This window comes from Moschus berezovskii, chromosome 27, assembly GCF_049115385.1.
Source record: "Moschus berezovskii isolate FMDL1 chromosome 27, NW_MosBer_1.0, whole genome shotgun sequence".
Taxonomy (NCBI): Eukaryota; Metazoa; Chordata; class Mammalia; order Artiodactyla; family Moschidae; genus Moschus; species Moschus berezovskii.
The window spans coordinates 36,412,223-36,424,419 of NC_142486.1; the positions used below are offsets into that span (position 1 = coordinate 36,412,223).

General features: G+C 42.4%; 1 protein-coding gene across 1 annotated transcript in view; it reads right to left on the reverse strand.

The window, feature by feature from the left end:
- Positions 1-10,502: 10,502 nt before the first annotated feature.
- The window catches only part of LOC148773694 (uncharacterized), a 1,710,192-nt gene continuing 1,708,497 nt past the window's right edge, over positions 10,503-12,197 (reverse strand). Inside the window, exon 7 of the mRNA XM_088833129.1 lies at positions 10,503-10,726. Coding sequence (XP_088689255.1) covers positions 10,589-10,726 — 138 coding nt within the window. The 3' untranslated portion in view covers positions 10,503-10,588. The remainder of the gene's footprint in view (positions 10,727-12,197) is intronic.

Here is a 12,197-nt window from a genome sequence, read left to right on the forward strand (position 1 = left end):
CCAGCAATAAGTAAGCATGTGTCCACTACACCTGCTATGTGCTTGCAAATAGCACAGCCTGAGTAAGGGATCTCTAAAGAGAGAGCTAATGATGAGCTTATGATGCGCTTATGATGGAGTGTAAGAGGCCTTGTTGTCTGATGAAAACTTGCCTTTCTTCACCCAAGTAGAGGAAAGTACACATACTTATTTATCTGATTCCTGCGCCATTCTCCCTGTTCCCTATCAAGTTTTTTTCTTTTTTTTCCTGGAATGGTATTTAGATCTCAGAAGTACACTGCAGGAGGGTAAGTCTTCACTGAGGCATCAGTCATAGAAATGAGGGATGCTGATGACCAATTGAAATGTCAGCATTATTAGCAGTTTTGTTGGGAAGCTGTTTGATACTGATTTAACGATAAAACAAGAAATAGGACAAATGTGCCCTGGAAAGGTGGGGATGCTGACTTGGGAAACTAGGCTAAAACGAAAGCAAAGGAAAAGGAAAATAAATATTAGGCCAAGCGTGCTAAATGTAATAACTCTGGAGTCTTCCCCAGAGGAAGCGATGAAATGCCTGAGGAGATGCAAAGGAGGACAGACGTATTATCACACATGTGAGTGCCAGGATCCAACATCTAAGATGTAGGGAGGTGGCTACCTGTACACCTCTCTGCGTAACTGCACCTCACTCTGACGCTGGGAAAACTAGTGTCTGTAACTAGTCAGCTGATCCATTGGTTTCTTGATCCATTATGCTTCCAGCTCATCTGTTATTGATCTTTTGAATCCTGGGAAACCCGTGAGATCTGGAAGGAAGAGTGTGCAAAACTGAAGACAACATTTTTTTAAATTTAAATGTATTTATGAATTTCTTACTTTAGTAGGGAAGCTGCCCTTGGAGATTTTTCTGGGGGTCTGAATTACAGTCAATTCTACAAGTAGAGAGCTAATGACTTTGCTGAAGCTGAACCTCCAATACTTTGGCCACCTGATGCAAGGAGCCAATTCATTGGAAACGACCCTGATGCTGGGCAAGATTGAAGGCAGGAGGAGAAGGGGATGACAGAGGATGAGATGGTTGGATGGCATCACCAACTCCACAAACATGAGTTTGAGCAAATTACGGGAGATGGTGAAGGACAGGGAAGCCTGGTGTGTTGCAGTCCATGGGGTCGCAGAGAGTCAGACACACTTCGGGACTGAACAACAACAAACTCCCTTTGGTTGGGAAAAATCTCTAAGATGGGACCATTAGTTTTATAAGATTAAAGCAAGCATCAGTCTTTTTTTTTCCCTTGTGTGTGCACACCTGAATATACACGGAAGCAAAGAACTGGGTAGGGGCAATGACGGCGAGTCATCTAAGTCATGCACACTGGATTTCTGTCACCTCTTGAGTATTTGGCAAAGATTTGTTGTTGTTCAGTTGCTTTGCCAATCAGAAAAGCCTGACTTTAACAGAGTTTTGGGGATGTTAACATAGTCAATAATGTTCATGCCTCTAGAGAAGTGGTTCTGAAGACAGAATGATCTAGACAGGCAAGTTACCAGATTCTTGTTAAGAAAAGAGAATATTCTGGAGCAGCTGAACATCAGTTTGCATTGGACAAGCCCCGTGATACATATGTGGACAATGTCACTCTTGATGTGGAGTTCCAGAAACTACTTGTGAGAAAGAGGATAAACTTTTCCGTCCGTTCTAGACTGATGGGTTAGCACATAAAATTAAGCATAATTTTATTTTGTGCTTCGAGGCCCTCTATCAGCTCTCTAGAAGGCATCTCATTTGGGAATGGGAGAAGGTAGTTCATTAGAAGTCTCTGAAAAGAAGGAATCACTTTTAAAGAGATACAGAGGCTTCTTAAATTTTTTGCTTTAATGTAAAATATATTAATGTGCATTAATTTATTGATCTTTGATGTTGAGTCCAAGGCCTTTGAATGTCGACTGGAATCCCTCATCATCTTTCCCACACAAACCTCATGCATATTTCTCAGTCTCCAGTGGAAGTCAGCCAACCGTGGCTTGGGGGACAAACCTGACCCAACCCTTGTTCTTGTAAATAAAGTTTTATTGGAGCACAACCTTGCTCATTCATTTTGTCTATGGCTGTATAAGTGTTACAAAGATAATTTTGAATAATAGCAGTAGAAACTGTGTGGCTGTGAAGCCTAAAAGACTCATTATCTGGCTCTTTACAGCAAAAGTTTGCCAAGCTCTGATCTATACTATCAGTTCTGGCTTTGTTTAATGTTAAGCAAGAATTCCAAGATGCATTTGAAAAATTCTGAATGCAGAATCTTTCCAGATTTCTGAGGGTTCTTTTTCTGCTAACATGTTACCATCCTCTTACAGCTAATCCAAATCGTGTTTGAGGCTTGCTTTCATAGAATGTTTCCAAAGCATTAACTTAGTTTTCGGAGAAACAGCTCTTTTTCTTATTGCACTCATTTTTCACCAGTTTACATAATATTCCACTAAATAATGTAATTACAATAACAAGTGCAGCTGGCAGAAGCAGGTCTGGGAATAAATACAACTGACTCTTGGCAAGCAGACACCTCAACGGGTGAAGAGAAAGGTGAGGTTGCACAAAACAGTCAGTTCACAGGCTGCACAGACATCTGTCAATATGTTTCATAAAAGGGTAGGACGGTGTGCATTACTCTGGCTGGTTTGATAAGTGGAGGCCAATTAGGTATGTTTTTCCATCCAGGTCCTTTTACGCAGCATCTCTCATTTCAGGAAATTATCATTTCCCCCTGTACCATTTTGTGCTGGTCTTTTGACAAACGCTCATCTTCTCCACTAAACTGTAAGGTTTAGGAGAATGGGAGCCACGGAGGTTTTCCTATACCCTTCTGTCTCCACCACTTGGCACAGTGATGGGCGTATGGTACATGATCCAAAAACACTTCTTGGGCTTTCCCTGGTGGCTCATTGGTAAAGAAGCCACCAGCCAATGCAGGAGACATGGGTTAGACCCCTGATCCAGGAAGATCCCACCTGTTGAGATGCAACTAAGCCCGTGTGCCACAACTACTGAGCAACCCAGGAGCCGCAACTACTGAAGCCTGTGTGCCCTAGATTCTACAATATTAACATTAGTGCAGTTAATATTTATTTTTAAAGCAACTCATTTTTAACCTAAATAGATGGACTTGCCAAGGAAACTTTGTGCTGCCTCTGCAAAAGAAAACCATATCTACAGTCACGAATGTAAGAGAAAGCAATGAGAAGCTTGGGCACTTTAACTAAAGAGTAACCCCCTGCTTGCCGCAACAAAAGAAAAGCCCACAGCAATGAAGAGCAGCACAGCCAAAAATAAGTAAGCAAAATTATATTAAAAAACAAACAAACAGAGCTGACTGTGCTGGTTTGCATGCAGGCCCTTTCCCTTATCTATACACCCCTGAAAAAACAAACAAACAAACAAACCTCTTGAATAAATAGCTAAAGGGAAGCAGGCACTCTTACTTAGAATGTGCCATTCTAAACCTGTATTCCCCAAACCATGAATCTTGTGAGGTAATTTCAAGGAGTAGGGAGCTGACATTTCTTTCCCTGCTGTCCTAAGACTCATCGAGGATGGGCTGGCCTTTTGGAGAGTAGGGAGCAGAGAGGCAGGGAAAGATGGCTTTGCTGTTGACAGCTCACTTCTCAGGAGGTTGGGAAAGTTTCATTTTCTGATACCCGGATGAAGGCAATGGGTTTAAGCCAAGAGGATCATTAGCCATTTGCATTCTGCAATCCACATCACTCTTGCATTGAGCAGAAATGAGAAACTTGCTTCTAACTGGCAAATTAAATATTGATAAGGCAGATCTGCTCAACAACATCTTTCACAAGGCTGGCACTATCATTTTAGTGTTTCTAAAACTTCCGTCATTTGCATTCCAGTGTCACGATTTTTGTCATAACTGCAGGCAATCTGTAACATTATGTAGTTAATATTTATCTTTAAAGCAACTCGTTTTTAACCTAAATAGATGTACTTGCCAAAGAAACTTTGTGTTGACGCTGCAAACAGAAAACCGTATCTACAGTCATGAATGTAAGTTAATAGAAAAAAATTAATACGTAATAATTACTGCCAACCTTTACCAGACACTGTTCTAAGACACTAATGCACCTCATATGCATTAATTATTTTAATCTTTGTTTGCTCGCACAAACATACACACAACTGATTAAATGCGTGCAGCTATAATCTCCATTACAAGAGGAAGAATTGGAGGAAGAGAAAATTTAAGTAACACGCTTAAGTGCTAAATCCCAGAGTCTAGATTTTTATCTCAGCAGGCCTAGCTCCAGGCCCCTTGTTCTTAACTATGATATTTTGCAAACAGTGTTTTTAAAGTCTGGATAGATGCCTTGGCTGCTGCAGGCTTTAAGCCTGAGGCATGCTCCGTTTCTGTTAAAAAAAAAAAAGCTTAGAGATTGGTAGAGACTTATTAAAGATTCCTCATTTAAGCAGGGTTTCTCATTGACATAAAGAGGATCGAGAAAGAACTGAAAAGGGAGTAACTTCCTAAGTGATTCATCATTTCCCTTTGACTTGTCGTTTACCACCTGGGGGCTGGATCATGCCTGGAAAGCATCTCACACTTTGGGAAACACTGAGCTATGAGTAGGATGATATTGTTTAGTCACTAAGTCACCTCTGACTCTTGAGGCCCCATGGACTGCAGCCCGCCAGGCTCCTCTGTCCATGGGATTCTCCAGGCAAGAGTACTGGAGTGGGTTGCCATTTCCTTCTCCAAGGGATCTTCCTGACCCAAGGACTGAATTTGCATTGACAGGCAGATTCTTGACCACTGAACCACCTGGGAAGCCCTTAAGTAGGGTGCAGCATACTTATTTCCCAGCAGTATGCTACTGTAGCATACTTATTTTGCTCAGCTCTGGCCTCCAAGTTTGGAAAGTATAGCAAACATCCTTGGGGATATTTACTCGGGGGCAATGATCTTCTTTCTCAGCTTATTCAGTCATCCCTCGGTAGTTGACCCTGGGCAACTAGCTTTATTTACGCCCCTTTAACACAGCTGATTGGACCAGAGTGAGGAACTGACCGAAGGGTGGGCCAACCAGATTCCTTTTCCAGGAAACCTACAATCAGGATTCATGAACACTCAGTCCCTGTACCTGTGGGAACAAAGGCTGCGTAAATCTGAGCGGCTGGAAAGTGCCATGTGCCTAAAGAAGGTGAAGAGAGCCCTCAAAACAAAAGAGTGGACCCACAAGGATAACCAAACAGAAGAGGTAGGAAAAAGCTGCCTGAATCCTGAGAGCTTTCAGCTTCTAAGCTCTGTTCCTTGTGAGGCCTGATTGCTTGCCTTTTCTGCTTAGGCTGGCCCAAGCCAGTTTCTATCATCTGCTAACTAAGTAAGGGGTGGTTTTCTTCTGAAGACATTACCATCAGGTACAGAAACAATCCTCTGAATCATTATTATTATTTTTTAGTTTGGGGGTAGCATGGGGACAGACAGACTCTGAGCACATTTTCTGGCCTGCTAATCCTAGCGGAAGGGCTTCCTTGATGGCTCAGAGGGTAACGAATCCTACTGCAATGCCGGAGATACAGAAGACGCAGGTTCAATACCTGGGTCAGGAAGATCCCCTGGAGGAGGAAATGGTAACCTACTCCAGTATTCTTCCCTGAAAAATCTCATAGACAAAGGAGCCTGGTGGGGTACATGGGGTCGCAAAGAATCAGACATGACTAAGCAACTAAACACACTCACACCCCTTCCTAGTGGGAAGAGGGATGAGAGGACCAGTGGGAAGAGTGTTAGATCAATAATGGAGAACTTTGTTGATCATGAATGTATACTTTTTCGGGGAAGTGCTTTATGAAAGTCATTTAATTCAATCAACAATCCTTTGAGAAAGTCTCCCTATTTTGCACGTAGAGAAACTCAAGCATAGAGAGACAGGACCTAAGCCCATTACCAGAGCTCCTAACCACCCCAAACCACTCAAATTGTGCTGCCTCCCATGATATTCATCTGCCATATTACAGGTAAAATTTAAGTCCACAGATGATTCTGAGCCACCTGGGAACCAAACCTTCACCTGCTTGGTAGTGATCTGACCAAACTTCTTCAACAGCCCCCCATCCAAATCCAATAGCTGATAGCCACAGCACAAAAGATACCTTTGTAACCAAGTATTTTATATGAATGCAAATAAAAATGATTTTTGGATTCTATGACCATACAATCTTCCCCGCTGGGAGACGGATGAGAGTGACAATAATGTACTAAAATCATGCAATTTCTCTCTAGGTTGTTTGTTTCTTTGTTGGCTTCCCTTTTGGGGGCTTCCCTTGTGGCTCAGCTGGTAAAGAATTTGTCTGCAACGTGGGACACCTGGGTTCGATCCTTGGGTTGGGAAGATACCTTGGAGAAGGGAAAGGCTACCTACTCCAGCATTCTGTTCTGGAGAATTCCATGGACTGAGCGACTTTCACTCACTTTATTGGTTTCAGGTGCTGGAGAGGTAAATATTGATGGATGGGTTATGACAACTGTCCAACTGGCATTGTTGGGCATCAGTCGGCAGCAAACCTGGGTATTTGCAGCCCACAGTGTCAAGAGAACTTTCAACGCACAGATTCATGGTGAGCCCCTGTGAGCTATCACCCCAAAGGGATCCAGCAACAGTCTGAAAACATAAACTAGAGGAAGGCTTAGCCTACTCTAGATTGACATTTAGGATGGAGGAATGAACAGGTTTTCTGTTCTGTTGTTTGCTCACTGGCAAGGAGAGTAATTCCAATAGCCTTCCGAGAAGGGTGAGTCATCGCTCATAATGACTGGCTGGAGGCCTTCTCTTGGGAGGAGTAGAGGCCAGTAACTCATGGATATGTCTGGGGCTGAGCTAGGTCCTGGAGTGAGGTCTTTGGTCAGCTGCCGATACCCGATGATGAGGGAAAATCAGCAAAGACAGGATCCAGGATGGTTCCAAAGAACATAAGGTGAAATACAAAGAGAGTGCCAAGCTGGGTGGAAAAGGCGGTTAGGATGGGGAGATGCGATCCCTGAGACTGGCAGAGAAAGCACCTGTTTCAGATTCCACGAGCCAGAGTTCGGGCATAGCTGAGGATGTAAGTGTGGTTCCCGGAGTCCTACGTGCCTGGTGAAAGGGGTGGACAGGAAACCAGCAGCATGAGTGACAGAGAAGACTCATGGGGATTCCTTTCATGGCCGACTCTATCGGGAAACTCCACCAACAACATGCTCCTCTTCTTCCTGCTTAAGGAAATCCTATTGTCTTCCGGTGTGCCTGTCCCTGGGGGGCGGGGGGGAGGGAGTGGAAATCATGGTCGCTGTGGCCAATCACTGATCTCCCAGGTCACTCTGGCAGTGATTGGCATGGTGATTGGCCAATGAGATGAAAAAGAACGTCTGGCTAGACGGTTTCCGGGAATGATTTTCCTCCAATCAAAAGCAAAAGCACTGAGGAAAAAGCTCCTCTTCACTTTCTCTTCTGATGAGAATGCTGTGTCTAGCATGTGATGCTGCTTCTTCCTCTGGGAAGAAGGAAAGAAAGACTAAGAGAGGCACAAAGATTCTAGATCACTGCCTCCTACCCCCAAATCCACTGGATCAACACTGAAATTTGGAGGTGACCAAATATTTTTATGGTTTAAAGAATGCTTAGCTTTGTTGTAAATTTCAGACAGTAACATTCTAACTGGAAAAACGAAAACTGCAATAATTTTCCAAGTGTTTCTCAGAGTGTATTCTGCATCCCCAAGTGGTCTGTGATCGGAAGAGTTTGCAAAAAATGGCATACAGAGAGAAGAGGGAAGCTCATGAGGAGGTTATACATGTATAACTATGGCTAATTTGTGTTCCTGTATGGCAGAAACCATCACAACATTGTAAAGTAATTTTTCTACAATTAAAAAAATAATAATTTTAATAATGAGTATTATCACCATCCCTGTATTTTGTTTTTGCACATTAAAGGCTCTGAGAAGTCCTGCAGCTTAAAAGAAAGTAAGTTTAACTCTCCTTAACATAATGAATTGAGTAAAGAATATTTTTAAGATTTTGTAATATCTTTTAGAATAAGTACCTCACAGAATGAATTTTTTGGGAAAAAAATAGGATTTGTGAGAAAAGGAGAACAAGAGGGGTTTTGTATGTACCAATACCTACAGGTGTCTCCATGCACAAAACATAGCTGAGTAGCTGCATCTTTTTGTATTATCTGATGTTCCAGGAGGCCAAGATAAAGGGGTACATTGTATAACCATCCAATTGCCTCCTTGAAATCTGACAACATAACACAATGTGCTGGTGAAGGGATAGAAACTTGGCAACATGGCTGTGGTCCAATAATCCTGGACTGCAAATGCAGTTTGCTGTATTTAAAACATATTTTAAGAAGTGAGACTGGCAGATAGACACCCTTCAATGATGCTGGTAAATAAACCACTATATATATTTCTCCCACTACCTCTTTTTCTAAGGAAAAAAAAGAAATACCTCATTTCATTAAAATAGCCAGGTATTTCAGATGAGAACCAGATTTCTTTTCAGGAACACCCCAAAAGTGTGTCTCCCTAACAAAAAAACAATCACCTTCCTCAGGAAAGTTTTCTTTTCAGGTACTAGGAGGGCAGAGTCTTAAACGCAAGAGAGGACTAAAAGGAAAGGAGGGATCAGGTAGAGAGAAAAAGGAGAAAAGGAGATGGAGAACACATATCCATAGACAAGACACAGCTGTCAAAGATGAGACAGAGTCTAGTAACAGTTGGGTGTCTCCCAGGAGGGAACTGGATGCCTAAGATTCAAATAGGAAGGGAAATTTTCACTGCATTCCCTTGGGCATTCATTTAAATTTCAAACCCCATAAATGTGTTTCCCATCGATTGGAATGTATCTATTGATTCAAAACATAAATTACTTTAAAATGTAAAAGCAGACTACAACAGCAACGACAAAGCTCCCGTCCGTGGTATCAGGGATGGTCTTATACAGGGCTATTGGGGCACCAGTTTAGAGTTAACTGTGTGACTCTGCATATCAAATCACAGCTTGAAATGTATTCAACAGTGTGTGTGGGGGGTGTGTGTTCCATTCTTGTTCTTCAGCCACACCCCTGTTGACAGTACCCCCGTCAATGCAAAATAATAAAGCCCTCCAACTGCACACAAGCACTTCATTACCTCCTGTGTCCTTAATTTGCCGGGGGAGTCTCATTTGCCATAGAGATTTCAATTTTTTCTTAATTCTAGGAATTTATCAAGGTCTCCTGGAGACAAAAAAAAAAGCACGCATTCCTCTTTATCTAGCTCTGACCTAGTTCTGGCCACATCGTCCCCATCTAAACAGGAAGAGAAATCTGAAGTTGCAATACATTATTTACTAGGATGAACCAGTAATTCAGACTGCAGGGAAAAGCAATAAGAGACCTCAGGAAAGCTTAAAACGTCTTGAAGGCTGTTTCATGAAGAAGTCACAGCTAATGCAGGAGCAGGTACTTAGGAGTGAAGTGGGGAGAGATGAGAGGTTAATCCATGGGGCCGTGCTAGGACGCCACATACAATAAATATGCATAAAAGCAGAAAGCTTCAACCCACCAGCTCTCCGTTCCACGCAACTGGATTTTGTTGTTTGTTTTACATCAGGATTTAACACACCTGATGCCAAAAGCTATTGTAAAATGGAAATAACTCTGCAAATCATTGTCATCTTGAGACTGGCAGGAAGTAAAGGCTCTGAAAAGTTACAAGGCAGAGTATAAACAACATGAGAATGCTTCAATAAACTAGGCGGCTGGAAGCTCTCTTCGAGCACAAGGCTTTCTTAACCCCTAACCTTGCTGTTATGATTTTAAAAGTAACAGATTCCTTTAGTTTTTATAACAAACATGACTATACAGCACACAGCCCAGTGAAAATTGCCAATTTCCACCAGTGACATTAAAGACAGGCCGACGATGACTTCACATTCATCCATCCAAAACATGATGCATTTTTTTAAAAACACAAATGGGGGGTGGGGGAGGCAACCCAGACATTTCTTAAAATACCATACCCAGGCCATCAAGGATCTCAACCATGACACCTTCAGGCAGAACAAAGCCACCCAGCTTCACTATCGAGGCAACACTGTTTACAACCAATGCATTTCAGCACTGAGAGAGTTTCATTTTTAGGAAGGTAAATTGCATTTGAGGTTTAAAATTCTGTCTCCTCCTAGACACACGCATGCCACTAAAACTAAAAGGTCTAGGGAGGACTCAAATTCTCCTAGAGAATGTCCTTGACTTAGTAGCAGCTCGCCCACCCCAGTTAGCAGCCACAGAGCATTTGAGCCACTCAGCAAAGAGCCTGGTGTTCACATTAAGGAGGCAGCAAGGCGTTCTTTTGACCTTTGTTATTACTTAGACCTCGTATCGTCCATAAAAAGAGTACAATGATGTCAAACAAATTCCAGAAAAGAAGTATTTATTGCTGAATCTAAATCAAAAAATCCATACCTACTATAATGGCACTTCAAAAGAAGATATACTGTATTTACCAACTCAATCAATACTAAATTAGCCGGGATAAATATTTTCAACTCAACCAGTCTTAAGATGAAGCCCGTTATTTAGAATCCTGCATCTGGGGAGAGACAGGGAAATTTTTGCTTATCACACAGAAACGAGACCCAGGAAGAATTTTACAAGCAGATACACCTACCCTTAGCTGCTCTCTTTCACAATTCATCTGTTGTCTTGAAACCTAAGAGAAGAAAAAGAGGGGGGAAGTCAGACGGTTCTGCATGAAAACAGCATGAAAGAAAATGGAAAATTACTTCTAATCACTTGGTTCAAAGCAGACCCAGAATTAATTAATTATGCATTTAATGTTTTCTTTAGGTTCAAATAGCTTCCGCTTCTCTTGGAGTTTCAATTGTGTGATCCAGAAACACAACTAGGATGAGTTAGAGTCTTGAAGGGGATAAAGAGAGGGGTGTGACGGAGGGCACGGGAGGTAGAATCGGACCGGGCGAAGCTTTTCCTCTTGCCCCAACAAGTGCAGGCATTCTTCATGGAAGGTCCACTTACTCAACCATTAAACATAATGAAGTAATGTCATCTGCAGCAGCATGAATGGACCTCGAGATTGTCATACTGATTGAAGTAAAGTCAGATAGAGAAGGAGAAATATCATATGACATCCCTGATAGGTGGACTCTAAAAGGAAATGATACACAAGAGCTTACTTTCAAAATAGAAAGAGACTAACAGAGAATGAACCTATAGTTGCCAGAGGGGAAAGGATAGTTAGAGAGTTTGGGATCGACATGGACACTCTGCTGTATTTAAAATGGATAACTGGCAAGGACCGACTACAGCGCAGGGAACTCTGCTCGATGCTGTGTGGCAGCCTGGGTGGGAGGAGGGTTTGGGGGAAAGAATGGATACATGTATTTGTATGGCTGAGTCCCACTGCTGTTCCCCTGAAACTGCCACAACATTGATAATTGGCTATACTCCAATATAAAATGAAAAGTAAAGAAAAAAGATGGTCAGGGATAAGCACTGGTCAGCACACAGCATCTTTGCTGATGCTAAGGGCCCACAGTATCACCTATCACCTGGCAAGTGGGTTACATTTTATCGTCCTGTTCTAACCAGATGCATGTATGTATGTCCCTGAGGACTGTGTCAGGGGAAATTCTGATATCAGTGCTTTTATCAGAGAAGGGAACTCTGATCAACTTGTGATATCTCCCACAAGCTCAAAACAGGAAAAGATTAGTGATACCTATGCCATGCCCTACCAAAATGTGCTTCTTAAAAGCAAGGATGTGTCTTTAGAATTACCGTATAATTTATTGACCAGACAGGGGAAAAAAAAAAAAAAAATATATATATATATATATGTGAGTCCCTCCCTTCCCTGCAAATCCATCCACAGAGTGGGAAGGAGAGGGTGGGACAAATTGAGAGAGCAGCACTGACATATACACGCTACCAGGTGTGAAACAGATAGCTAGTGGGAAGCTGCTGCGTGACCCAGGGAGCGCAGCTCGGTGCTCTGTGACGACCTGGAGAGGTGGAGTGGGCGGTAGGAAGGGGAGAGGCTCGAGAGGGAGGGGATACATGGATACATAAGGCTGATTCATGCTGCTGCAAAGCAGGAACTAACACAACATTGGAAAGCAATTATCCTCCAGTTAAAAAAACTAAAAATATATGGGTGTTAA